The 26,649-nt window shown below is 36.8% G+C and overlaps 4 protein-coding genes and 1 long non-coding RNA gene across 9 annotated transcripts; 3 read left to right on the plus strand and 2 right to left on the minus strand.

The window, feature by feature from the left end:
• Positions 1–24: 24 nt before the first annotated feature.
• LOC105842639 (enhancer of mRNA-decapping protein 4) lies at positions 25–7,652 on the plus strand. 2 transcript variants are annotated; one of them, XM_038010633.2, is made up of 8 exons: positions 25–334; positions 1,307–1,442; positions 2,950–3,103; positions 4,393–4,558; positions 5,131–5,278; positions 6,147–6,318; positions 6,586–6,809; positions 7,452–7,652. In XM_038010633.2, the coding sequence occupies exons 1-8, from the start codon at positions 94–96 to the stop codon at positions 7,630–7,632; spliced, it is 1,422 nt and encodes a 473-aa protein (XP_037866561.1). In that variant the 5' UTR covers positions 25–93; the 3' UTR covers positions 7,633–7,652. The 2 variants fall into 2 exon arrangements, with proteins under 2 accessions (XP_037866561.1, XP_037866562.1); XM_038010634.2 differs by having other exon boundaries at positions 25–250.
• LOC119628453 (uncharacterized) lies at positions 2,641–23,795 on the minus strand. 2 transcript variants are annotated; one of them, XR_009977129.1, is made up of 5 exons: positions 23,690–23,795; positions 19,729–19,852; positions 18,533–18,724; positions 7,492–13,609; positions 2,641–5,049 (listed from the first exon to the last, which is right to left on the minus strand). It is a non-coding gene; the product is annotated as an uncharacterized LOC119628453 (long non-coding RNA). The 2 variants fall into 2 exon arrangements; XR_009977130.1 differs by lacking the exons at positions 18,533–18,724; positions 19,729–19,852; positions 23,690–23,795 and adding an exon at positions 13,893–14,023.
• On the plus strand, positions 8,274–26,282 carry LOC101742717 (reticulocalbin-2). 2 transcript variants are annotated; one of them, XM_038010636.2, is made up of 7 exons: positions 8,274–8,469; positions 8,640–8,787; positions 11,336–11,492; positions 12,673–12,750; positions 18,576–18,696; positions 19,227–19,350; positions 20,174–26,282. In XM_038010636.2, the coding sequence occupies exons 1-7, from the start codon at positions 8,274–8,276 to the stop codon at positions 20,340–20,342; spliced, it is 993 nt and encodes a 330-aa protein (XP_037866564.1). In that variant the 3' UTR covers positions 20,343–26,282. The 2 variants fall into 2 exon arrangements, with proteins under 2 accessions (XP_037866564.1, XP_037866565.1); XM_038010637.2 differs by having other exon boundaries at positions 11,336–11,486.
• LOC105842383 (uncharacterized) lies at positions 14,532–15,959 on the plus strand. Its single transcript, XM_038010638.2, has 5 exons — positions 14,532–14,649; positions 14,750–14,882; positions 15,008–15,190; positions 15,262–15,319; positions 15,479–15,959. Exons 1-5 carry the CDS (start codon positions 14,600–14,602, stop codon positions 15,829–15,831), a joined length of 777 nt encoding a protein of 258 aa, XP_037866566.1. The 5' UTR covers positions 14,532–14,599; the 3' UTR covers positions 15,832–15,959.
• On the minus strand, positions 15,833–18,526 carry LOC105842992 (putative nuclease HARBI1). Of its 2 annotated transcripts, XM_038010635.2 has the most exons (6): positions 17,783–18,526; positions 17,523–17,694; positions 17,165–17,355; positions 16,663–16,798; positions 16,441–16,582; positions 15,833–16,360 (listed from the first exon to the last, which is right to left on the minus strand). In XM_038010635.2, exons 1-6 carry the CDS (start codon positions 17,875–17,877, stop codon positions 15,957–15,959), a joined length of 1,140 nt encoding a protein of 379 aa, XP_037866563.1. In that variant the 5' UTR covers positions 17,878–18,526; the 3' UTR covers positions 15,833–15,956. The 2 variants fall into 2 exon arrangements, 1 of the variants encoding a protein (XP_037866563.1); XR_005244622.2 differs by lacking the exon at positions 16,663–16,798.
• Positions 26,283–26,649: the final 367 nt, after the last annotated feature.

A 26,649-nucleotide genomic window follows, 5' to 3' on the forward strand; every position in this document is an offset into this window, starting at 1 on the left:
TATAAATAAAATTTAAACACATAAAGAGGGTAGTTTAAAATTGTTATTATAATTGAATCGAAACGTTTACTGAACTTTTATTGAATCGAAAATATGAGTTTATCTAAATATCAAAACCTTAAGAAATCAAAATCGCTGTGCTCATTGCAAAACGATGGTAATAATGAAAGGCTCCGCGTGCATCGCACTAGCGAATCTTCTGTAGAATTGTACGTTATGATGTCTGACTCTGATGACGCGGTGGAGGAAGGTAAGGAGGACAGTGGCTTCGAAGAAAAAGTGATCAATGGAGAGATACTGTCTTGCTTGGAACAGAAAATCGATAGGCTTAGTGGTTAGTACAAAATTAAACAAAATTAGCATGTAAAGTGACATGACAGAAGAGAACTCGATCCTGCTTAAGTTGGCATACAATTCGAAGATAAACCTATTCTATTGCTTTACTCATCATGTTGTGTTATATCACATAGGCCGCGTTTGCTGCCTAAAACTAAATGGAATTAATACAATTTAAAAAAGAATGCAGCTATTGTGAACTAATTTAGTGATTTCTTATATAAATGGGGAGACGCGTGAACAAGCTCACGGCTGACATGGTCACTGGAGCTCTTAGACATCGTTCGACATTAGACAACGTTATACTGCCATTCATATTGAAACATGAGGTCAATCTATACTAATATAATATAAATCTACAGTGGTTTTTACGGATGTTTCGTTATCTGAACCGTGCATCCGATTGACTTGAAACTTGGTATCCATGTAGAAATTATATGTACTTAATGGATAGTTAATGGATTTATAAGAGTGTTGGACTCCCCACACCAGTTGCGGGGACTGTGGGGGTGAGAAATAATAAGCCCAGCGAAGCGGACGGGTAAAGCTAGTTGTATTATAAAAAACTGTCCCACGCGAAGCGGAACCTATGACTGCTTCACGAGCAAAATAATCGGTATATTAGTAACTCTCCGTACAAGGTGACAATAAATTAGATTTATATTTTTTTTTTTTTTTTTTTATTGCCTTTGTAGGCAGACGGGCATACGGCCCACCTGATGGTGAGTGGTTACCGTCGCCCATGGACTTCAGCAATGCCAGGGGCAGAGCCAAGCCGCTGCCTACCGCAAATATATAAGTTAATGTTAATTTTAAGTAGATGCCAACTGGCGATCACAGTTCTCTGGTATCACGTTCAGAGAACGCTGCTACCTGCTTTCCGGTGAATCCTTTAGTCACCTTTAACGACACAACCTAAACTTAATTAAGTTCAATATTTTGAACATTGAACACGTTTCTCAAAACACAGATATGTTCCTAGAGCAGTGCAGATTGTTGACCACCCTTAAGGAAGAAATACGCAACTCCAAAGCCACAATTAAGAAAGCAGAGAATGCCCACAACCAGGTCTTCTCTGAACTAATGAAGAATGTTTTTTCACAAAGGTACCTATTGAGTGTGTTCCTATACTTTAATTTTATTAACAGTTTTGAATCTTGGAGTATTTTTTTAATTGCTTAGATGGTTGGACGAGCTCACAGCCCACCTGGTGTTAAGTGGTTACTGGAGCCCATAGACATCTACAACGTTAATGCGCCACCCACCTTGAGATATAATAATAATAATAATAGTTTTTATTTCAAGTATCCATGACTCATATAAATTGTTAATAAGACTTAGACCTATGTTAGTAGTTATATTTACATCACAATGAATTACTGTGGTAACATCCCATGGGAGATGGCACCACAGCGACCCATGTATATACAGTCCAGCCTGCTTGCGATCATGCTCAGGATACTGTTGGAGCTGGCCCTCACTCTGTTTACCAGAGATGCACACCTCTTACGCAAGGTAGCGTAAAAACAATCTATGTGCGCGTCTGCAAACATCCCTGATGCGCTACAAAAGCGGGGCAGCACCACCAGCACCCTAAACGCGTTATTGTATTGAACACGGAGAGCATTGTACGATCTTTGAGTATATCCAGCCCACAAGCTGCACGTGTAAAAGTTAGTACAGTAGGCCCTAAAGAGGGTGACCTTGACTTTAAGTGAACACCGTGCAAACCTGCGAGCGATCATGTTTGCTCTAACCGACAACGCTCTCCGCTCTCGTTCAATATCTTCATCATCTTTGAGATCAGGGGTCAACACATGGCCGAGATATTTAAATTTATAAACTCTTGTCAATGGCGTTCCGTTGAGTACTACGGGAGGTATTTTATCATGCGTCCCACCCCTGGTCTCAAAGACCATGATCTCCGACTTTTTACAGTTGTACACCAAACTATAAATTCTAAGGTCTCAATATAGTTACAAAATTTGAAGTTTGGAGAGTTATGAAATTAAGATGGTTAATTTTGATTGATGTTTAGTTTTTTAAAATGGTCTTGTCACTTCTCGCAGCTCGCTCCAAAGTAGCTTAAGTGATCTGAAAAACATGTTCAATATGATCAACACCGTTCTGTTTTGAACAGTGTATTTTTTTATTTATTTAATGAATGAACACATCGGTCACTGTTACTATTATTATATTATACGTCCGCAAATTCGATTGGTTTGAAAGTTTACACAATTGTTTTTACATTTCAAGGTTAGTTTTTGACTCAGAATACAGAAAAAACTTTTCTGTATTCTGAGGTTTTTGACATTGTATATTCAAGGCAGGTGGTGCGCGCTTCCTTTTATCAAATGGAAAGTAGTGAAATTTAGAGAATCCAAGTGTCCCTATGTCGTGACAATTGTTAAATAAGTATTATCTAAGTATATATAAGTAAAAGTAGGTACCTATTATGTACACTTTAATGATACTAGCGAGGATTCCTTCACGTCATTTACTTACCTAAGCTGTCAAGGGAAGATCAAGTTCTAATTATGTAGAATTTCAACGACTTAATTGAGGTATAGGTATGTTTGAAACACATTAAAACAAATAACATAATTTGTACAGAATTAAAGATCTAGACAAAGCAGATGCTTCCAGCATGAAAGACCAATCAATCAACGTTCGCGCCAAAACTTTACTGGATGCTATTGAATCTAAGCGCGGGATCTCCATGGACCGGGAAATCAGCAATGCTCTAGTCAACTTCTTGCAGAGCGAGGTTAGTTAGAATACTCTATAGCAGGAGTGAGCAACCTTTTTAATCAATAGGCCAATTTAAATTTAATGTTTTTTGGCGGGCCGCACATAATATATTAACTTTTATTAATAATTTACGAATCCTTTTTTCTTTATTAAAAACGAACAAGAAAAGAGCAGAAAAACGAATTGATGGGAGAATGTCGATAAAATAAATTCAATCTTAGAAATGCTTGGCGGGCCGCAAGTTGCTCTTTCTTGCTATATAGTCTTTGATTTATCAATTATCATTGTTAAAACGGTGATGAAGTAAGCGCGGACGGTTAGCGCGGTATGTGATGCGTAGGAGAAGATGCATCTGACTAGGAGATGTATGGAAATGGTAGTGCAAGGTAGAGGGGGGAAAGGTCGACCGAAGAAGACATGGATGTAGTGTGTGAATGACGACATGAGAGAGAGAGAGAGAGAGGAGTGAGTGTTGATATGACGGTTGATAGAAGAGAATGGAAAAATAAAAATTGCTGTGCCGACCCCACCTAGTGGGATAAGGTGGAGAAAAAGAAGAAGAAGATGGTGATGAAGTAATAAAGTCTTGTCCTATTTTTTCCTGACATGACCATGTAGTCTCGATTGTATCCGACAACCACTTAGCAGCAGGTAGGCCTCAAGCTTTTATGCGTATTTTTTTATAGCGCCCTGTATAAGATAGAATCATCTGGCGTAAATGGTTACTGCCACATCAACCACCACCCGTTCTAAGAGATAAGGTCGATTTTCATTTTTATTGTATTTCTATGTTGATTGCAGTCAATAGAAGTGAAATATTATAAATAGTTTCGCTATATATAATTTTTTAGCTATCGTATACTTAGTTTTAAATATTATTAAGAGGTGTAATACCAATATCTTCATTATAATCTATATCATCTATGCTATCACTGTGCTGAAGCTACTTTCAATTCTATTTTATTTTCGGTCGCCAACCGTTCTTAGTATTCAGGGCTACAGCACGACAAAACTGTTCCAAAACTATTAAATTAACATTTTATTACGACCATACATGTTATAGTGTAGTGTGGTGGTATATTATATATTTAGCTTATTTTGCATTTTTATTGCGTTAAGAAAGAAGACGATCTAGTTTATCATGTAGGCTTTCCATATTACTTAGGAATTTGAAAATTTATCGCATGTGAAAATTTCGAAATCAGGAAGCGCGCGTAGTAGATTGAAAAATTCATAAAAAAAAAGAGGGACGCAGGAACCTTGAACAAAGCAACCCGTCCTAATTATATAATTTATCTGTGGCAGGAGTTAAAAGAACAGATGGTACGAGCCACGGCCGAATCAGTGAAGGAAGTGATCGGGAGTTGCGTCTCAAGTGACTGTTCAACTTTATACCTGCCTGTGTTGGAACGCTCGCATCGGCGTCTTGTGCGGCACATCACCAAAGTCATCGAGGAAGCTTTTATTGAATGTCTGTTTTGAGATTAACTAGATTAACCTAATAACCCGGATTCGACCGTAAACACCGCCATACCACAATTCTTTAGATTCAATTTAAATATTTTATTTAAAATACATTTGTGTTTTAATTTGTTATTGACATTAAAAAAAGTATTTAGGAAAATAATTGAATGATAACAGTAAAACTAAATCTATTGATAAACAGAGAAGAAAATTGTACTTAACTCTTTTGTTTTTGCTTATTTAAATAACAACACTTGATAAAATATATACCTACTCACAATAACAATGGTCTAACTACAGATGAAAAAGACGCCTACTACTAACAGCTCTATTAATAGGCATGCGTGATTCTTGTGACTGGAAACAACGAATAGGCAAATCCCGCTCCCTTACGCCACGAAGTCTCCAAATGTATTATTATACCAGTTCATGGTATGCCACGTGTCTTTCTTCAGTTTCCGTAACCGTAACATCCGCGTCGTTGTTTTCCCGCCAACACTAAGTATGAAATTAAATGTTAACGCACGATAAATTTGTTCACACATTTTTATTAAAACTACTTGTTTTTTTTTTATACAGTGGAAGAAAACTCGGCTTCCCTATCGAAATCCGTGTATAAGACGTCAAAAGTTTTGCGTCGTGCTTTGGAACGACACCAATCTATAGTGGAAGCCGCCAGTGATCCTGAGAAGAATCTCATCAGCACACTCCAATGCTCCGTCGAAGAGTATGTGTATTCATTGTTTGATAATTTCAAAGCTTTAATTTTATTATTATGTTTTAAATAGAATAGCTAGAAAAGCCTACCCCCACTTGGTTTTAAACTGTTAACGAAGTCCAGATATAAGCTCAATGAAAATATCCACCTTGACATTTAACATTATTATCTCAATTAATTGGCACAACTAGCCTCCCTAGAATGTCTGATTGTTACTAGGTACGATGGTGGCACCTACCATTGCGTGCTGGCAGCTTATCTTTTAGAAACAATACTACGTAATATTAGGTAAATTCCTTCCATTCTTTACTGCACTGTCAGAGTTGTTCTGCGCATGTCGTCCTTCTGTTTGAGATCATCATAAATTTTAAATTCCTTAAGGCTATGGGCCTATTCCCATAGAATAAAGTGATTTGCACTGTTTCGGCATTTTCTGAAAACCAACCATGTTTTTTTTTTTTTTATTGCACTTGTAGGCTGACGAGCATACGGCCCACCTGATGGTGAGTGGTTACCGTCGCCCAGCAATGCCAGGGGCAGAGCCAAGTCGCTGCCTACCGCTTAATACTCTCCACAAGCCTCGTTTGAAGAAGGACATGTCATAGCGCTCGGGAAACACCGTGGAGGGGAGCTCATTCCATAGCCGGATGGTACGTGGCAAAAAAGATCTCTGGAAACGCACTGTGGATGACCGCAGTGGCTCCAGGTAGTATGGACGAACTCTACTCCGGTGGCGGGCGGTGCGATGGTAAAACGAGATGCCGGTATCATCTCGAATAATTCCTCTTTTTGTAGTAAATTGATTTTATTTCGTTTATTATCGATGTTGTCAATTAAAATTTTACTGACAGGAATCTTTCTCTTTGTTTCTTTTTAGATTTCTCCACAAAGAACTAAAACAATGGCGTCAGAAAGTTCTAGATATGTTCAATGCGCAAATTCTTCCGACAGATGATATCGTTGAGCTAGCGACGCCCGAGGACTATGTTAATAAAGTCACAAGTCCGCCGCAACCAGCTGATCCAGAACACTCAATTATAGACCAATTGGTATTTTTATCAGTATATAGAGCTCGTCGGATACCTAGATTAAAATCTGACAATTCTTTCAAATAACAAAAACAAACTATCTCTAAATTCTTCTGCATCTTCTATAATAGATATAAAGCAGTCGTCTGCGTAAACAACACATGATTCTCACATCTCTTTATCAGCATTGCACAGATAACTCAGACAGCATTGTTTGGATTTATTTGAACATTTACACTGAAAACCCTTTGGGCTGGGTAGTTAACATAGAATCGTACAAATCAACAGATGAAGTCAGCCGAGATTAAGAAACAGATGAATGACGGAGATGTGAACGGTTCGTTTGAGCGCGCGCTCTCTGCTGCCGACTTGTCGCTAGTGATGGCGGCATGTCGCGCCGCGGAGCCGCTGCACGTGTTCACGCCCCCGTGCCAGTTGCGGCAGCCAGTTCTATTGTCGCTTGTCCAACAACTTGCCACTGATATGGTACACGACACAATTCTCAAATGCAGGTACAATGATTTTTCTCTACGAACATCTAAACTAAATACTTTTTTTATACTATGGAACTATGGATAGGGCTATGCTTGAAGTTTCTGTAAAGGATAGAATCTGGAACAAGGTGATCGGACAGAAAACATACCAGAGTGAACTAGTAAGCTGAGTGGCAACGGGCTGACCATATGAGCCGCAGAATCGATAACCGTTGGGATAAACGTGTTTTTGAGTAGAGACCACAAATTGGCAAATGTGGTGCAGGAAGCTGGAGTGACGATCTATCCAGAGTGGCTGGCAAGGCAAGTGGCGTACAACTGGATCGAGCCCTATGTCCAGCAGTGGACTGATATAAGCTAATGATGATGCTTATGAAAATAATACTAATTACTAAAACTAAAGATTTATAAATTTGCATAATTACTGAAAATTTTTTTGGAAGGGCATCGAAGCAGCAATGCATTGCTGTATGAAGGGTAGGATATCCGCCAGACAATACAATTGAGACTTGGGCGTATGTCTCAAGACCGGTGTCGGCAAGCACATTGTGACATCTACACAATTCGACAGCTATCTAACACATGGCCCTTATAAAAAAATAAGAAAACTCACGTAAACTTACATTACAAATATATACGAAAAAAAAAACATTTCTACAGGTACATTGAAGATGCAATAACGAATTTGAACACGGCTCACCCTGACACCCGAGCATACCTCCCCCTGGTCGTAGGAGAAGTTCGCAGACATCTCACGAAGTTCCTTTCTTCATTTCCAAACCATGTTGCAAGCCGCAGAGTGGCGTTGATCGTTATGGCTGCAGATAATTTGTTGAAATAAATGTTGTTTATTACTACAGACTACGTCATTTCTACTTATTTTTCTTCGAATTAGTAATGCACACTAAAATAACATGTGTTGTTTTCCAAATGGAATCAATAAATCTTCGATCCATTATTTGCACAAGATATGTACTTATTTGTCTAGAAAAGTATAGCTTCCATTGTAGTTAATACTCAACTAGAACATATAAAATTATTATTTAAAAAAGTTTGCATGTACAATGAATACCTCTACTGTATTGTGATTTATATTGCTGATACGTTATTGAGTTTGGACTATCTGTTACAAACAAGCAGCAAACTAGGCTCCATGTACTATAAAATCAATTAAAGATTTTCACAACTATAATTTTCTTAACTAAAATTGTAATAAATTAATTTGTCTTTCCTAGGATTTTGGAACTACTGTAAACTTCTACTTGGCACTTCTAGACTAGTTTACTCTGCCTCTCAGTTAAATTAAAACAACAAAGAGAACAAACTAAACTAAACATCCGCCCATCTGTCAATCAACAATTAGTCCTGTCATTCGGTATTCTTAGCAGTTTCATTGAACCTATAAAAATAAACAAGGATATATAATGAAATTTGCATAACAAAAGTATTAAGCTGAGATTAAAATCGAACCAGTTCTTGCATATGTTTGATAAGATGGCCTACAGATGTGTTTTAATTATTCTTCTGTTTAATAATTTGTATTTCTCGTCGGCCGCCGCACACGGACATAGTGTTGATAACTTGGAGCGCGAATCTGACGGCAGCTACCGGTCCAGGGACCACGAGCACTATGGAGACTCTGGGCACAACACGGAATTTGATCACGAAGCCATTTTAGGTGCGTTTTATTACCTTTCTTGGTGATTGTGACGTAGCGGCTCTCGGCGGGCTGTTGCAATGTTAGTGTACGATAAGAATCGCAAAGGAAGCCGCGTGTCATGTCCGTTAAACACGCGCTGCTGGTCACTGTGCCGTGCATCCTGGTGGTCACGTATTTTTACTCCATAGGCAGCGTGAAGGAGAGCGAGGAGTTTGATCGTCTGAGCCCTGAGGAGGCAAAGCGGCGCCTGGCTCTAATGCTACCCAAGATGGATCTCAACAACGATCAGAACATTGACCGAATTGAACTTAAGAAATGGATTCTAAACTCTTTTGTGTAAGTGAGAATAACTAATGATTTATATTTAATAAAATAATTAATAATAATTTATATGATTTAAAGAAAATTATAAATCTAATATTAAAATCAATGATTTCCAAAAAAAATTTGAAAACAGTGTATATAAATTTCAATAGTAACTATGGGTGTATAGATGTAGTATGCTTTTCTTTGTGTCTCAAACAAGATCTGATTTAAACAATCCTGCTGATCTCATTTATTACATATACTCACAGAACATTCTGCGCAAAAAGAAACTTTTCTTTTGGCTTATTGCAGGGCAGTAACTGCCATCTTAATAAAATCAAAAAAGACTATTTCCTAAATCCAACAATGATAATATTTTTTTAACATGCGATGAAATGTCAAAAGATGCAGCCTCAACCCTGACACCCTCCCAAAACCAGAACCCATGTATTTGAATGCTTTAAAAAGTTATTATATCCATTGCAACATACATAAATTACAAAATACATATATTATTTAAGCCTAAATGTATTAAATAGTAACTGTGTACAGTTAAGAATCACTATTGCTATCATGTGTCTTAGTCTTTCTATTCCACCACTTTTCCTGTGTTACATTTGTATTTCATTGCCACAGAATGTTTTAGTTATGAATTTCAGTAAGATTATTCTTTATTCATTATTCTTGTAGTAATTAAATGAAATAATAAAATAATAAATTAGGTTAAATCTAAGTAAATTCATAACACTCAAAATTCATATGTCCTAATGTCAATACAATACAATATATGATAGTTTTGAAATAAAAAAAATTATTCCTTTGATCCATTACTTGGACCTACAATATTAGTTCTGCAGAAATTGTCTCATGCCGATGGGAGTTATCTCACAATCACCATGCCAGTTCCTTCAATAGTTTAACCTGTTATCTCAGGCATTGGCCATCTTAATCAGTTTACTTGAGACCTAAAGTGTGAAGACTGGCATGCACTTGAGTTAAGAGAGACTTGCTATTTCGTCTTACTCTACCTCGATACTTGGATCTCAATGCATAAGTGTTGGACTGAATACAAAAAAATTGAGATACAAAAATTTCAAACATTCTTCTTACAATAGTAAACAATACAGAAGATAGAATTGTTTATTGTAACATTACCTAACACCCACAGCATGGAATCTTACATTAACTACTCACATGTGGTACATTTACAGTTAACTGATAACAAAAATAATAGATTTGTTTGTTTATTTCATTAGTTAATTTATGATAAGATGCAACACCCGCGTTTTCGTTTTCAGCAAATATATATTATTTACAATCGAAAAGAACTGAACACAGGTATATCCTACGAGTATCGTTTTCAAAACAAAGGAATATGATTTGATTTGAACATTAATTTTTTTATTAAGTATTTTTAGTCCAGATAAAACCTAGATTTTTTTTTAGTGAATTCTAATGGCATATACAGAATACATTAGTTTTATACATTTAGGGAATTTAGTGTGCCCCTCAAAGTTTGACATGATATTTTTAATACATGAAGACAATTTTTTCTTTAAATTTTTAAAAATGACTTCGTTATGAAGGAGGTGTGATAGATAAAAATAAGATAAATATATATATATATATATATATATATTTATTTTTCTAACCACTATTCACTAAACACAATATTAATTTCATTAAGTGCTTTGGAATATTTTAATAAATTTCACTATATGATAAAATTCCATTATTTACATTACTTTAGCTTTGCGGACAGGGTGGTAACTGTATTATAGTCATTAAATGCTATTGAATTCTTACTCCCTTGAACACTATGCAAAAATGGATGCTATCCATAGCTATTCTGTTAGAATCGGCAAAGATTTGCACAAAATAAATATGAAAGTTGTGTTCTTCCTTTTCTGCACCCATCGTAATCTCTCATCAGTAGAAAAACTGTTTTGTAGCGCATAGCAGTCACCTCCAGGTTGTACTATAGGTACCAATCACTGAGATGTCCTTTTCTCCAGCTTGATGTTTGCCTAGCCACGAGATCCAATTTTTTTATTCCCTACCTATGCCTTGAGAGGCTATTTCAGCTTCGCCCTAACAAATAAGTGAGCTCACAGGGCTCAAACCGGAGTGTTGCTAACACTGGCCCTAGCAAGAGCAGTGCTTCGCAGAATCTACCACCGGATCGGAAACGCGACCCACTGTGAAGATCCGGCGAGAAACTCAGTGGGCTGTGTCCACGGGTTAATTCACTCGTCGAGCCCTTCGTCGCAAACGACGGGTTCGACGAGGACGGTGACCGGTGCTTGTGGTATCTAGAAGCACCGTTAATGGATCGGGAGGATACGTAATGACGTGTTTTGGGCCACATCGATTATTTACCATTCGGTCTACAGGATCGGGTGTGAATTGAGATCCAAATAACCCAGTGTCCTATACTACTATGCTTACGGACACAGGTTTTGTTCAGCCACTGGATGGTGGAGAGTGAGGGGTAATAGGTAGTGGGTTATTAATAGAGAACCTGAAGTACACATGTTATATAATGATTGCTATATATTTATACCGCTGTTAACAACAGGAAGCTATCCAGAGAAGAGGCAGAAGAACGTATGTCAGAAGCGGACGAGAACCGCGACGGGTCTGTGACTTGGTCCGAGTACCTGCAAGACGCGTTCGGAGTGGACACCGAGGAGGAGGTCGGACCAGAAGACACGGGAGACTCTGGCATGGTACGGGTGCGGACATTACTTACACTTCTACCGGGTGACGACGTTGCTTGGATGCCTTAATTGTCGATCTTACATGATGGTATTAATTTATCCCTAATGGGAAAGGCAAAGGACTTTAGTCCATACAGCCAGGTCTTGTTCTTGGTAATAATTGGAGAATTTTGGTGTCGATCTTACATTTTTATTAACAGTTTCTGACGTTTTATTTACGTCACAACGGTATACGTGGTCAACGTCAATCACGCAAATTGAATTTGTTGTTTTATTTTTTTTATTTATGCGAAGAATAAGTGTTACATATGTATATAGGTAGCAATCAAACCGGTATGCCGAATTTATTCATAGTGGAATACGGTTCGGTAAATGAACCGGTCTTAAAGGATTTCTTTTTTTTGTTCACTTTTGATTTTTTAGTTGCGTCTTTCACCCAGATTTTAATTTATTTAATGCGATATAAAACTGTATTTTTTTTTTATTGAAAGAAAGAGGTGCTAGCGCATAAATCACGTACTAACAAACAAGACAAACGTTCATTTTAACATAAATTTTTATCGCTGTAGATAACAAACGCAAATGAACTCACTGCGAAACTGGTATGTGGTTACTCAGAGCCTATAGTATATTTACATGAGAATGCGAATACCGCTATGCAACTTGAAACATAGAGTCGAAATTCAATTGGACCACATAACGGCTTTTCCGCCCTTTAAATCGGCGAAACTAGTACGTGGTTATTCAAAGCCTATAGTATATTTAGATGAGAATGTGAATACCGCTATGCACCTTGAAACATAGAGTCGAATTTCAATTGAACCACATAACGGCTTTTCCACCCTTTAAACAGACGAAACTGGTACGTGGTTATTCAAAGCCTATAGTATATTTACATGAGAATGTGAATACCGCTATGCACCTTGAAACATAAGAGTCGAAATTCAATTGGACCACATAACGGCTTTTCCGCCCTTTAAACAGACGAAGCTGGTACGTGGTTATTCAAAGCCTATAGTATATTTAGATGAGAATGTGAATACCGCTATGCACCTTGAAACATAGAGTCGAATTTCAATTGAACCACATAACGGCTTTTCTGCCCTTTAAACCGGTAACAAACTTCAGTAATTATTAGTAATTCGTCTAATCTGACTTAAGTCACTGTTGTGAAGACAAAATATTTTTCCAACAGCTGTTACAAGAAGAGAAAGCGATGTGGTCGGTCGCCGATAAGAACGGCGACGGGAAATTGAATCTTGATGAATTTGAGGTAATTATTACATTATGATTTAATATTGGCACGTACTTTTGTTTTACAGTCCTAGCTTTTAATTGTGGTACACTCACTGAATGAATCGAAAATTTTAAGAGAAGCGTTTCATTATAACGAAACTAATCGGAAAACATTAATCTTACTCTAAATAACATCCCGACATATACCAAGCTGATCTAAAAGATTTTCTTCGGAAATTAGAAACAATGTTAAATAGACTCCAGTAATATACAATTAATATTTAAAAAAATATATAATTGAATCACACACGTCAGAGCACCCTGTACGTATCGCGGTCACTGACACTAGCGAGCACACACACACACACACACTTAGTGCACAACGCCCTGTAGCATTGGTTACACGATGTTGCACCAATGTTAAGTTCAATTATAAACAAATAATAAATATGCACCAATACATTATGTAGTATGTATGTGTGTATGTAGTATGTACAATCTTAATTAAATCTGATATAAGTTTTAAGATTATCATAATACTGTACGTAAGCTGATCGAACGCTAACTAAACTATAAAAAGAAATATCAATCTTGATTTTAGAGACTAATATATTGCACAATTATATAGGATTGCATATGTATCTATCATTCCAATTTTTATATTTATATTCCAATATTTATATACGTAACTATATATCTAGCTCTACTTACGTAATTATCGTCATTCTCCTGCACTTCTCCCAGTCATCTGGGGTGGGTGAAACGTGTTTTCTCCGTCCATACTTCTCTATCATATATCATTTCTTCGCTCACTCCCCTCTTACCCATATCGTCTTTCACGCAATCCATCCATATCTACTTACGCAATTATATTTGTTTGAATTGATTTCAAATATCTGGAAACGAGTAAGATTTTTCTAGTTAAAAAGATAACTTATGTGCCATGCTAGGAAGCGACAAAGGGAAGATGTTTAGTGAGATTTTGTGAATACTTTCGTAAAGTTATTTTGAAAACAACTTTATTTCAGGTTTCAGACGAATTCAATATTTTGTCAAATATCTTGTACTGTATGATGATAGATAGCGCTACTAGACTGTCCTAAGACTACACGTAGTGATTACAAAAGTGCCTCTGGAAGTACCTATTTGGTTTAAATATGTTTGAAACGTCAGTTGTACCTAAGCTTAGATTACGTGGCCGCTTCCCCGAGCGCGTACGTTAACGTAATGCTACGCGCTGGGGTTCGGGATAAATAAAGCTTCCACCAAAGTACAACTTAAAACTGTATTCAACACTTAGTACACTTAAAACACTCAACAAATACTTTAAAACTCTCAATTCTTATCTTCCGCTTCGCTTCAAGTGATCTGTAGCCCAAGCACGAAAATTTTACGAATTCGTAACGTTAATGTATCGAGCCCTCGATACATTAACGTTACTCCGCAGCACGAACAACATTTTGCCAGCTATCGTAAGCTCGATTCGAATACGTTAGTGACGTCATCCTAACGTAAGTAGGGACGGTCCTTGTGGAATGAAATGATTATCATATGGAATTAATGATTCGTTCGGAAACTTAACCAAGTTGTCATTTTATTTTAAACTTTTGAATTTACGGTTTATTTAATTAAAAAATAATTAACTAGTGCATACAAAGTGAAGTACATATGACGAAAGATATTTAAGAACATGCTATGACATTAAAATCGAAGGAATAAAATAGTGTCTTGGATATCAAAACAAAAAAATTCGGATTCCGAACGAATCCACTTGATATCGGCCAAGGCTAAGTTTGTTTATGTTTGCTTTAGTTCTTGTGAAGAGCGAAAGTGTTTCATTGTTTTTATTAATTTAGTACTTATTTTCAAGATTTACCTATTTAAATATGAGAACTAGCCACTCACAGTATTTAACAATGGTGGAATTTATGGAAGCGTAAGTACTTATAAAGTTCTAATTTATTAGAAAAGTTTTATTAACTCAAGTGTTTCAGTCAATATTATTTATGTAATGTGCCATACAATTTATATTCCAGAAATGGAGATTTATCAAAACCATCAGGCGGTCCACGAGGTCGCAATTTTATACAGATGAAGTGGAAAGAGTTAACGGGATTACTAAATAGCGATTCTTCAGGAGATCCTAAGAGTGAGGACAAATGGCGTAAGGTATGTCAAGTGTTAACTCAAGGGACGCTATTTTTTTCTGCTGAAGCACTTGACTGAATCTACTAACTTTATTATTAATCTTTCTTGTTTTGAAATTCTAATTTAACGTTTGTTTGTTAATGAAGGTGTGGAGTGATTATAAGAATAATTGCAAGAAAAAGTGTGCTAAAATTAATAGAGCTGCTAGTGGCACTGGTGGCGGACCAGCGCTCCATTTATTATTGACTGACCAAGAACAAAGGGTCATGCAGATAATTGGAGTGCAGGCAGCTACTGGCATGGAGATAAAAGAAGCTGGGTTTCCACAAGTTAGCTATACTTTACATTTCAATTGTGCAATAAATATTGCATGTAGTAAGTAATCTTTTTTTTATTTCAGGAAGAAATTTCAACTGAGAGGCCAAATACTCAAATTATTTTAAAGGAACCGGAAATAGGTGCGTAGCCCTTTTAATTTTAGATTTATTGAAGTTCATTGTTTCTTAATACTGTATCTTTATACATAAAATAAGAAGGATATCACAGCTATGATATCTATGAACCTAAATGAGACTAATTGTATAAACTGGCTTATTACATATTGGAATAATTTATAGATTGGAATACTCCTAGCACAAGCAGCCAACCAACAGTGGCTCCACCACCACCAACTGAGGCTCCCCCTCCAGTTATTAACGAGGAAGAGGAGTGGAACCCTCCGCCACAGAAAAAAAGAAAGAACAATTTAACAAAAATGTTTTTAGATATAGACCGAAAGGCAAGGGAGTATGCTTCAGAGCGTGATAGGGTATATGAGGAATTAGAAAGAGATCGGTTGAGAGTTAGAGAATTTGAGGTACGTGAAAGAGTAAGACAGAGAGATGAAGAGCTACGGATGCAGGGTCAATGGCTCGAATTTATGAAAGAGGCAATGGAAGCTTTTGTGAGGTTTATGGAGAGAAAGTCTTAAGTTAAGCTTAATTACTATATTTTTTTACCAATTACTTAATTATTTTATTTTATTTTATTTTACCAATTACTTAATTATAATTACCAATTACTATATTTTTACAAAATGAATAAACAAAAGTAAAATTATGTATGAAGTCTATTAATTTTATCCACTAAAATACTTCTTATAGCTCTACCCCTAATTAACCCATCTCCTGTAGTATTCTCTTGAAAAATATGTTCAGATATTGTCATAGTCAAATTGGGGTTTTCAATCTCTGCTGGTTCTGGTTCAGGTATGTTGAACTCAATGGCTAAGTTGTGCAATACACAGCATGCTGTTATGATTTTTGCACATTTTACTGGAGCATAGTGTAATGTGCGATCCTTACACAAACAACGCCATCGGTTTTTTAGTCGCCCAAAAGTATTTTCAATAGCTACCCTGGTCCTTCCATGAACTGCTGTATATTTATAAGCTGGAGTTCCCTCAACAGCATCTAAAATTGGTGTCATTAACCAGGGTCGCTGTGGATAACCAGAATCACCTGGAAATAATAAAAAAAACCTAGTTAAAATAAATTAAACTTAGTCTGAATATTTGTAAAGGTTATTAATAAAATATTACCTAACAACCACACTTGCTCGTTATTTCGATGTAAGCTCTGCATATAATTGTTGACCACGCTATTTTCCCAAATAAAAGCGTCGTGGGTGGCTCCTCCGTATTTCGCATTTACGTTTAAAATACGACAATCACTATCACAAATCTAAAATTGAAGAAAAATCATTACATCAGTTTAATTTTCTATTTTACTTCATTTGGACACGCCGGCGGAGCTGCGCTTACCATTTGCACATTTAATGAATGGAAATGCTTTCTACTATAATACAAATGTTCGACTTCTTTTTTGGGTGTGAAAATATGGAAATGACATCCATCAATGCATCCTATAACTCCTGGGAAACCACACTTTGCAAAAAATCTGTAAGGTAAAAACAAACAATTGGTACTGGTGGTAGGACCTCTTGTGAGTCCGCACGGGTAGGTACCACCGCTCCGCCTATATATGCCGTGAAGCAGTAATGCGTTTCGGTTTGAAGGGTGGGGCAGTCGTTGTAACTATACTGAGACCTTAGAACTTATATCTCAAGGTGGGTGGCGCATTTACGTTGTAGATGTCTATGGGCTCCAGTAACCACTTAACAGCAGGTGGTCTGTGAGCTCGTCCACCCATCTAAGCAATAAAAAAAATAAAAATAACAATACTACTTTTTAGTCATAAGTTTACGCCAAATCGTGATAATATAAAAATGAATGTTTGTAATAAAATTATATAGTTCACACTTACTTGTTTCTTATTACATCTCTATCAGCTCTGGCATAAGGAAATTTTATGAAAGTATTTAAAATTGCAGGAGTTACAAGAGCATCTGTTACTTCCTTCACACATTTGCTTACAGTCGTTTGGCCCAAATATTTAGCCATTCCCACTAAGCGTTGGTAAGATCCAGTGGCATAAAAAGATAGCGCGCAAAGAACCTGAAATGTTTGAATTTTATGTTACATTTAAGCTTTTCTCACAATAGAGACTTGGCACTGCCCTTAGCATTGCTAACATACATGAGCGAGCGAGCGAGTGAGTTACCACTTACCATCATGTGGGCCGTATGCTCGTCTACCTACTGAGATAATAAAAACAAACTTACCTTAAGTTCCAAACTTATCCTGGAACTTGCTTTTAAAGATGTTTTTTGCTTAAGTTCATTACAAAGAAACTTGAATGATTCTTTATTCAACCGGTATCTATTTTTGAATTCCGCGTCATTTATGTCCACAGGATTATTTTTCTTTCTCAAAGCAACTCTGCGTGTAATTTCTCTATAAGTAATAAAACCAATTGATTCTCAATTAATTTATGTTTAAAAAATATTAGAATATAACACGATTGACTGAAGTAGGTACTTACCTAACTTCTCTTGATGAATATTCTTCATTTTCAAGTAAACTTGCAGCAACAAAATAATATAAAGGACTACGCTCGTACAACGGTGGTCTTTGCATGTTGAGCAATTTATTAAAATTAATTGTATATAAGAACTAACTAAAGTGATAAGAAAACACTATTATGTATTTATAAAAAATTACTTAAAAAATAAAAACATGGATAAAATTATATTTAAACACGTTACGAAACCTTTCTCACCAACAAATCTTAAGTGAATAAAGTTTCGACAATACTCGATACCCAGCCTTCGAAATTTACATTACCGTACGTCAAAACAGTGTTCGTGCTCGCAATTATAGCGTTTCATTGTTTATAAGGTTCAAGTATCGTTTACGTGACGATACGATTACGATACGAAATTTGTTCGTGCTACCAAAATTAGTTCCTTTTACGTACGATAGGGGCGCTGTACAAATCTCATACAAATATAATTCGATAACGTTACGAATACATTTTCGCAAGTTATTCGTGCTAGGGCTACTGTTCGCTGTTTCACTTCGAGTAGTTACGATGACAGACTGACTACGTGTCATCTCTGCAACAATTTTATAGCCGATACCACATCCTTAGAATTATCGAGAGTATTCCACACAAGTCGAGTATTGTGTTTCCGCTATCTGACAATAGATGGCGTTGTAATTCTCGAGCGTTCTAGTTGCCACTAGATCCTCGTTCGTTCGACTATTCGGCGATAGATGGCGTTATTCTTACCGGCGTAACAGTTATCAAACTTTGGTATCGCCTTATCGTGCAGGTGTTCACGAATCCGGAGGAGCACTCCGAGATGCACGAGTTCCTGGTGCAGCAGGCTCTGCGGGAGAAGGACGCCAACCGCGACGGCAGCGTCGACTTCAGCGAGTTCATCGGCGACAGAGGTACGCACTGGTACAGCGGGTTTCACCACTTAGATTAAAAAAAAAAAGAAATACTAAGTTATGGAGTTCCGATGACAGTCACGCGCACTGATTCAGAGGTGGAAATCAACCGCTCAGGTCAGAGGATAGGAGAAGACTAACTGTTTGCAGGGCGGACGTAATAGGAGGACTCTACTCTTACACTGGTGGTACGACATCTTCTGAGTCCGCACGGGTACGTACCACGACCCTGCCTATTTCTGCATGAAGCAGTAATGCGTTTCGGTTTGAAGGGCGGGGCAGCCGTTGTAACTATACTGAGACCTGAACTTATATCTCAAGGTGGGTGGCGCATTTACGTTGTAGATGTCTATGGGCTCCAGTAACCACTTAACACCAGGTTGGCTGTGGGGGAATGCTGATCGTGCAGCTTGATTAGGGCTGTCGGCCAAATAGCCTTCATACTAGGGTTATAGCCGCACGTCACGCAGCGGCGCGCTGTGCGTAACGTACGCCTGCTGCTGTCACCGGGCCACTGTGGCGTGTTGCAGGCTCGCAGCAAGACAAGGCGTGGGTGGTGGCCGAAAAGGACAAGTTCGACCACGAGCTGGACCTCAACGGGGATGGGACGCTGGACGCGGCGGAGGTCCGCGCCTGGGTCATCCCTGACAACGAGTGAGCCACCCATACGTTCATTAATACTAGTAGTGCTAGCTCAGCCTTGGTTACAAACTGTGAATGTTTGTTTGTTCGTGCCCTCCACGCGGTAGGCAGCGGCTTGGCTCTGTCCCTGACATTGCTGACGTCCATGGGCGACGGTAACCAGCCACCATCAGGTGGGCCGTATGCTCGTCTGCCTACAAGGGCAATAAAAAAAAACTTTGCCTCGTGTATCTGAGGAACCATTTGCGCTAACTGCACAGTGCATGAGTCTACAAGGTAGCGATTTAAAAACGTTTGCGCCATTTTCTCTTCATTTTATCAAATTACTCTCTAGTTCTTTGTTAAACAGCCGTTGACGAGCTTCAATGGAATTTTATGTGAATGACTTACTGGCCGTTGTACTGACTTGTGGTAGGACGTCTTGTGAGTCCGCACGGATGAGTACGACTATTCTGCCTATTTCTGTCATGAAGCAGAAATGCGTTTCTGTTTGAAGAGTGGGGCAGCCGTTGTACTGTAAAAACTAAGACCTTAGAACTCATGTCTCAAGGCATTTAAGTTGTAAATGTCTATGGGCTCCCATAATCATTTAACATCAGATGGGCCGTGAGCTCGTCAAAAAAACAACAACATTGTCCTTACGATCACGTCGAATCTTGATCAATTTTTGATCGTTAGGCAAGTACTAGCTCGTATAATTTATCACCAAAAACTAAGAACGCGAGTAAGATTTGTATATCATGAACGCATGCCGCATGTCTCCGTGTTCGAGGGGCTGTCCCCTCGCATCGCGTACTGGGAGAGACCCCAGAGTGTAAGGGACCGTATCTGCCAGGGAAATAGCTGACGAGGAAGTGGAGCACTTGTTCGCGTCGGCCGACGACGACCACGACAACGTGCTGTCGTTCGAGGAGGTGCTGCGGCACCACGACGTGTTCGTGGGCAGCGAGGCGTCGGACGCCGCGCGCGACCTGCTCGGGGAACACTTCGACGACGAGCTGTGAGCGGCCCGCGCCCGCCCGCCTAACTCCATTTCATCGTTTTAATCTCAATTATATTTAACTAGCGACCCGCCCTCGCTTCGGAAACTGTAATTTATTATTGATTTCTCCACTATTTAATGGATGTTATTATACATATAAACCTTTCTCTTCAATCACTCTATCTATTAAAAAAAACCGCATCAAAATCCGTTGCGTAGTTTTAAAGATTTAAGCATACATAGGGACAGATATAGGGACAAAGAAAACGACTTTGTTTTATACTATGTAGTGATAACAAAAACCATCCGAACAAGAAGCCGTATGCTTAGTGCGAGTTTTTTAACGTTCTCGATAGCGTAAAAGTTAGCTCATATTTGTATGGATCGTCGTTTGCGTACATTTGCCGTTAGGGGCGCTGTTCCAACTGCATACGAAATTGGGTTAACTTTTACGCTATCGAGAACGTTAAGAATCTCGCACTAAGCACACTGAAATAAAAATGTCGTAAAACTGCTCTCTGCACTACACAGCATTGCAATAGAAAATAAATAAATCTTATTACAAAATCGATTGCTAGAAACGACTTGTTGTTGTATTGCTTTACTAGAGTTGTGCCTAGTGTTGTACTATAGTCGACGCATTATGAACTGAGGCTTGGGGTCATAAATCATATTTATCTGTCTGCCTCACTCGCACTTAGAGGTATTATAGAGAGGTGTAGTGATGTGCGTAAGAACTGTAGAGGTGCATATCGATAACGGGATAGGTACGATCGATATTATGTTAAGTATCAATAGGAATAATTTTTCGCTATCTGAAAATAAAAGTTTTTAATTTGTATGTGTGTTGATAAATTGTTTGTTTCGACGTAATCATAGAGAAACTTTATAGATCGTAATGGTCACGATAACGCATCGACCCCGCGTGCACAGGGAGCTAAGTATCGATAACCGGTTGCAGTGCGTGCACATTCCTACTGTCAGTGACATTTATTGCCTTATTGACTCAGTTTAAAATGCGTCGACTATAGCGCGCTAAAACACACCGTTCTGGCAACGCTCTTGGTAATTTGCAACATTTATAGCCCATATTTGCCCACTGCTGAACGCCCAAATCTTTCCCAACGCCCAGTGTGTGATTTCAGTAAATACTTTAAAATTAAAAGCTGATACCGCCCAGTGATCATACTTTCGTAACGAAGAATATGTTCTTACAATTTTACTAATAGGTAACGTTTGACAGCCGTCAAGTGTTTGACAAATACAGACAGACAGACATCACCAGTTTGTTAACTGAACCATAAACTTGTTCAAAGGCTAGATGACTGTTAAACGGGTCTAAATCTAATAGATATTATTCTAGAAAGTCTTAGGATTCAAAAAATTACAGCTGGTCAATGAAATTGCATATATCGCACCCTTAAAATATAAATGACACTATACGAAAATGTTCATTTTACAGTATGGCCGTTTTAAACATAAAAAATGTAAATAAAGCTTCGTGATCGGCTTAAAATAACAGTTTAACTAACGCTGTTTCAGAATCCAGTGGCGTACCATAAAATTATTGATTATATATCAATGGAGAAGCATTTTAAAAAAAAAGTTTTGTATAGTGTCGGTTATAGTTTGATAGTTATTCAATAATTTTTGCTTAATGACCTCTAATTCGTTATTTTACCTACATTTTAATGATACAAAAGAGACAAATAAAACAATATAATTACTGAAATATTAAAGAATACTATTTATTTGACACATGCTCACAGTTTTAGGTCAAAACTACCGCAAATAATCATAATAAAAAATCTGTCTAAATCTAGACAAAGATATTGTCAAAAAAACTGAAACTTAGGATTTGTGTTTGAATAAAGTTCGTAATTTTATCATAATTAACATTATATTAGAATCTTGTTCTTACTACTTACTAATCAATACAAATTAATAGAGGTATTCCGAATTAAATACCAAGGTTAAAAGTTTTTCAAAGTAGGAACTGTACAAGTTACGTATAAATAAGCGTATTAAAGGCTTAATCATAAGAGTCAGCAAAAATATTATTTATTATAACTTACAGTAGGTACTTAACTTAAAAATATTGTTTTTCACAAAAAACCGTAAGTAATTATAAAAATTATTGTATCAACATCATGTAGGTAGGTACATCCTATAAAATCTTGTAAAACTGAATTTAAAACTGAATTATGTAAGAACCTGTCGTCTTTTAGCAATTCGGTGTTTAAACATCAAGTTCTAGAACCGAGAAAAATATTAATAAAGTGACAGTAACTTAAAAACATTTCCGCACAAAAATCCGTAAAATAGATCACAAAAAAACACCTATCAAAAACCTCTTCTTACAAATAATAATTAATCAACTACATTTTTAAAGGGTGGACACTACCCACCTAGTTCAAAACTCTGTCAAAGTAGGAATTGTAAAAGTTGGGTATCAAACCAGCATCTAGAAGGCTTCTCACGTCACTCTTCTTTCTTTCGGATAAATCTAACTTTTGGTTATACAAATGTTGCAATTCTTCAGTCCTCTGGTTCCTTGCACTGGCTCTTTTAGATCCCAGATTAAGTTCTTTGAAATCATCAATATAGGATGTTTTGTAACAAAATTTTACCTTATTATCTTCAACTTTCACCACTTTGATGACTTTTATATCAGACACCTTTACAAGCTCACTTTCAACGCTTTTGTTCAGTCTAGGAACGGGCAGTTGTTTGATGTCAATGAAATCGTTATAAGCCATTTCGTTTACTTTGAATGGTGTGCCATGTTTTTTTGCACTTCTGATGTCGGTTACGTACTGGGAAGGCACATAAATGGGTCCAGATTTAAGTATTATTTTCATTTGTTGCTCAATCGTTGAATGTGCTGCATCTCCTTCGTTCTGTGTGTGTCCACGGATTTAAAACTTGTGTTATAGATGTTACTTTTCAGTAAAGTGCACATCATCGGTATGTACATCTATGCAAGATGTACATACCGATGATGAATTGATTTTTCTGCTGGCCGCAGCAGTTATCTGCATAGAAAACAAATCTATGTTTTTGTCAGCTAAAGAAGATTTTTTTGCAAGTATTTCAAGACACAACTGCCTATTTCATTTGCTCCACGGTTACCTTGCGATTCGTCCCAGAAAAAAACATTCAGTATTATGTCTTGCAAGCTCAGAGATGGTAAAATTCAAACAATTTATCTTTGACTTGTAGAAGACAGAAAACAAAATCCTAATTAAAGTTATTAAATAACTGACGTTAAACTCAAACTGCCACTTATGCACTTACTCACTGTAAATATTCGAAAGTATATTTATTTAATAAGTGACACTTGACGAAATATGCCAGTTTTTTACTCACCTCGACAAGGGATCCCTCCGGTGACTTGTCGCGATCTGGCATAGTGCCGGTTTATTAATTACCGACCGTGCAAGTTGTTACAAATTCATAAGTGACACTAGCAACATCTAGCGAAAATTAAGCATATTAGAGCTACAGGGGGTCTTTGCATTAGGCGCGTTTCGTCTTACGCATTTTGACACTATACTTAACTAAAAAAAGAACATTTTTTGTATAGTGCCATTTATGTTTTAAGGGTGCGATATGTACTTAAAAAAAATTAAAAAATAATAATTAAGCTTTTATAGAAAATCCAACTACAAAATAGAAAATAAATTTTAATCAATTTAATTAAAAATAATGTAAGAAAAAATGATTTTATTGTAAAAAAAAGCGTGGGGTGCTTTTCAGGATATTATCAAAACAATCTTCTATTCATATCTGTTCATAAAATATTTATAACTACTGATACCATGTACCCCACGCTTTTTTTTACAATTAAATAGTTTTTTCTTTATTTTATTATTTATTTTTCACTTTTTAGTTGAATTTTAATTTTTTTAATATGGAATTGTCATCGGTCCTAATAAGTATACCAAATTTCGAGTTAATCCGACGTTTTGAAGGGGGTGAAAATCATGTTCAAAGATTCAGTTACTAACATACATACGTCTGAAGCTAATAAAAGCGTATTTAAATGTCTTCTATAGACTGGTAGTGTTACATTTCAAGGTTCAGAGGATCATTTTCAATGTTAGTCATGCTGTCAGAGACAATTTCATTCGTGTCGTTCGTGACGCTCGGTATTAAGACGCCTTGTGTTCCCCTCGTCCCATGCGAGAACTCACTTTTCTTCGTTGTTGTTGACGGGAAACGAGTTTACGACAGTCGTCCGTGGACATCAGCAACGCCAGAAACACAACAAAGCCGCTGCGTACCGCGCACTATTTTCAAAACTAATTTTAAGAGGAACACGCCATAGAGTTCACGTACCACCGAGAGGAGAGGCTCATCCCAGAGCGTCGGGGGGCGCGGGGGGACGAGGGGTGCAGTGGTAATGCGGAGAGGATGTATCGTGTAACAAATTCTCGAATATTTGATACTTAACATAATTATTTTAACTAAATAAGAATGTATTGTCGAGTCATTCTACTTTTAGGTTCTAATTAAATGTACTTTATGAATAAGGACTTTGATAAACTTTTTAAAATGTAATTGTTTTAATATTGAGAGTGTTGTATTGTGATTGATCAGAAAATGGGAAACGGTATTCTTTTCTATCATACGAGCGTCGAGCCGTATCGCCAAAGGCATTGATAAGTCACTACCGATAAATACATGTATATATTATAATAGTCTCTTTCTGTCGCGAAGTAGTCATGCATTCTGGTTTGAAGGGTAGCAGCGCAGCTATTATACATTTCAATTGAGACTACGACCTCATGTCTCAACGTAGGTGGGGGCGTTGTGATGTGTATAGGCTCGGAAACCACCTTACACCAGGTGGGTCACAAGTTCGTTCACATATTTAAGCAATAAATAAAAAATATTCCGAAACATTTGTCAACATTCTTATTTCGTTTACACAGCCTTCTTTATTCATTAACATCGGTAATTAATAATATATTAATACATTTAAGCCATTATTTTAATTTAATTGCTTTACATAAATACATTTAAGCCATTATTTTAATTTAATTGCTTTACATAAATACATTTAAGCCATTAAAGTTCTTAAAGACGTTTTTTATGGGCTGACTAATAACTGAAATTTTTTTAAAAGAGCCCTTTGAACATTTCTTGATACTTGTTTTTTTTTTAAATATAAAATTACGAAGTGAGGTGGAAAATCTATGAATGAATGTTTAAAATATGCATTTCTTAAAATTTAAGTTAGTTTTATTAATTTATAATTATTGTGCACCAATGTCTAACGCAGTAGATGTAGTACTAGTCAACTACTTATGATTCGCAACGTGCAAGCAAATAAACCGAAATACTATTAAAACATTACCCCATATTAATTTTTTTATTAAATTATGATACAAGATGGCCTGAATAAAAATTGCAGTCATTTAAATATCGAGGAGTAAAAGGTTATCTAGGTTAAGCGACTTTTTTGAAACTTTATAAGAGGTACGTACATTTAAGATTTGGACAAAAGACCATGAAAAAAATGGTGTGAAAATAATTGAAGATCGATTGACAATAACGAATTGTTGCTGCTAACTCCAAATAAAATGGACTTTTAATTACAAAGATAAATGTCGCTTTAACCAAATTTCACCTCTATATGGAAATTAGAAATTATAGAAATCTTAAAACTGTTCCGTGCCATAATTTTTTAATTAAATATACATAATTACTTATAATGTTTGTGAGCACGAGTGGAATCGTAGAAGGAAAAAAATAGGATTAGTGTTGCCAGTACAAAATTGAAAATCCACAAATATTCTGTAAAATCAAAATAATGTGATTTTCTTGTTTGGTAACAAATATCACAATCTAATTATGTAGATTGTCGCTTTGTGTGCTATTAGTGTTCGTAAGTACTTACAGGAGACCAAACACGTTATCATGTAAGTAGACTTCTAATAAAATAATATTTATTGTATTCCAGCTAGTTTTATTTTTTAACTCTGCTTTTTCCCTATGTTTAAATTAAGAATTATCGCAAATCACGTAGTTTTTATGAAAATAGTCAGAAACGGGCTTCTAATGCGCAATAAAAACAACACCAAATTGATCGTTGTAAATTTAGCTTTTTTTTTATTGCTTAGATGGGTGGACGAGCTCACAGCCCACGTGGTGTTAACTGGTTACTGGAGCCTAGACATCTACCACCTAAATACGCCACCCACCTTGAAAAAGTTCTAAGGTCTCAGTATAGTTACAACGGCTGCTACGCCCCTCAAACCGAAACGCATTACTGCTTCACGGCAGAAATAGGGAGGGTGGTGGTAGCTACTCGCGCGGACTCA

Source organism: Bombyx mori, chromosome 4 (assembly GCF_030269925.1).
Source record: "Bombyx mori chromosome 4, ASM3026992v2".
Classification (NCBI taxonomy): domain Eukaryota; kingdom Metazoa; phylum Arthropoda; class Insecta; order Lepidoptera; family Bombycidae; genus Bombyx; species Bombyx mori.

Excerpts from the sequence above, each read along its gene's own strand:
- LOC105842639 (XM_038010633.2), top strand. The coding sequence starts at position 94 with ATGAGTTTATCTAAATATCAAAACCTTAAGAAATCAAAATCGCTGTGC. Across the intron at positions 3,104-4,392 it reads TCAACTTCTTGCAGAGCGAG|GAGTTAAAAGAACAGATGGT; the intron begins GTTAGTTAGAAT and ends TATCTGTGGCAG. Across the intron at positions 6,319-6,585 it reads ACTCAATTATAGACCAATTG|ATGAAGTCAGCCGAGATTAA; the intron begins GTATTTTTATCA and ends ACAAATCAACAG.
- LOC101742717 (XM_038010636.2), top strand. The coding sequence starts at position 8,274 with ATGTTTGATAAGATGGCCTACAGATGTGTTTTAATTATTCTTCTGTTT. Across the intron at positions 8,788-11,335 it reads TGGATTCTAAACTCTTTTGT|GAAGCTATCCAGAGAAGAGG; the intron begins GTAAGTGAGAAT and ends TGTTAACAACAG. Across the intron at positions 19,351-20,173 it reads TGGGTCATCCCTGACAACGA|GGAAATAGCTGACGAGGAAG; the intron begins GTGAGCCACCCA and ends CGTATCTGCCAG.
- LOC105842383 (XM_038010638.2), top strand. The coding sequence starts at position 14,600 with ATGAGAACTAGCCACTCACAGTATTTAACAATGGTGGAATTTATGGAA. Across the intron at positions 14,883-15,007 it reads GTGAGGACAAATGGCGTAAG|GTGTGGAGTGATTATAAGAA; the intron begins GTATGTCAAGTG and ends TTGTTAATGAAG. Across the intron at positions 15,191-15,261 it reads AAGAAGCTGGGTTTCCACAA|GAAGAAATTTCAACTGAGAG; the intron begins GTTAGCTATACT and ends TTTTTATTTCAG.
- LOC105842992 (XM_038010635.2), bottom strand. The coding sequence starts at position 17,877 with ATGCAAAGACCACCGTTGTACGAGCGTAGTCCTTTATATTATTTTGTT. Across the intron at positions 17,356-17,522 it reads GGATAAGTTTGGAACTTAAG|GTTCTTTGCGCGCTATCTTT; the intron begins GTAAGTTTGTTT and ends CAAACATTTCAG. Across the intron at positions 16,583-16,662 it reads ATTCATTAAATGTGCAAATG|ATTTGTGATAGTGATTGTCG; the intron begins GTAAGCGCAGCT and ends CTTCAATTTTAG.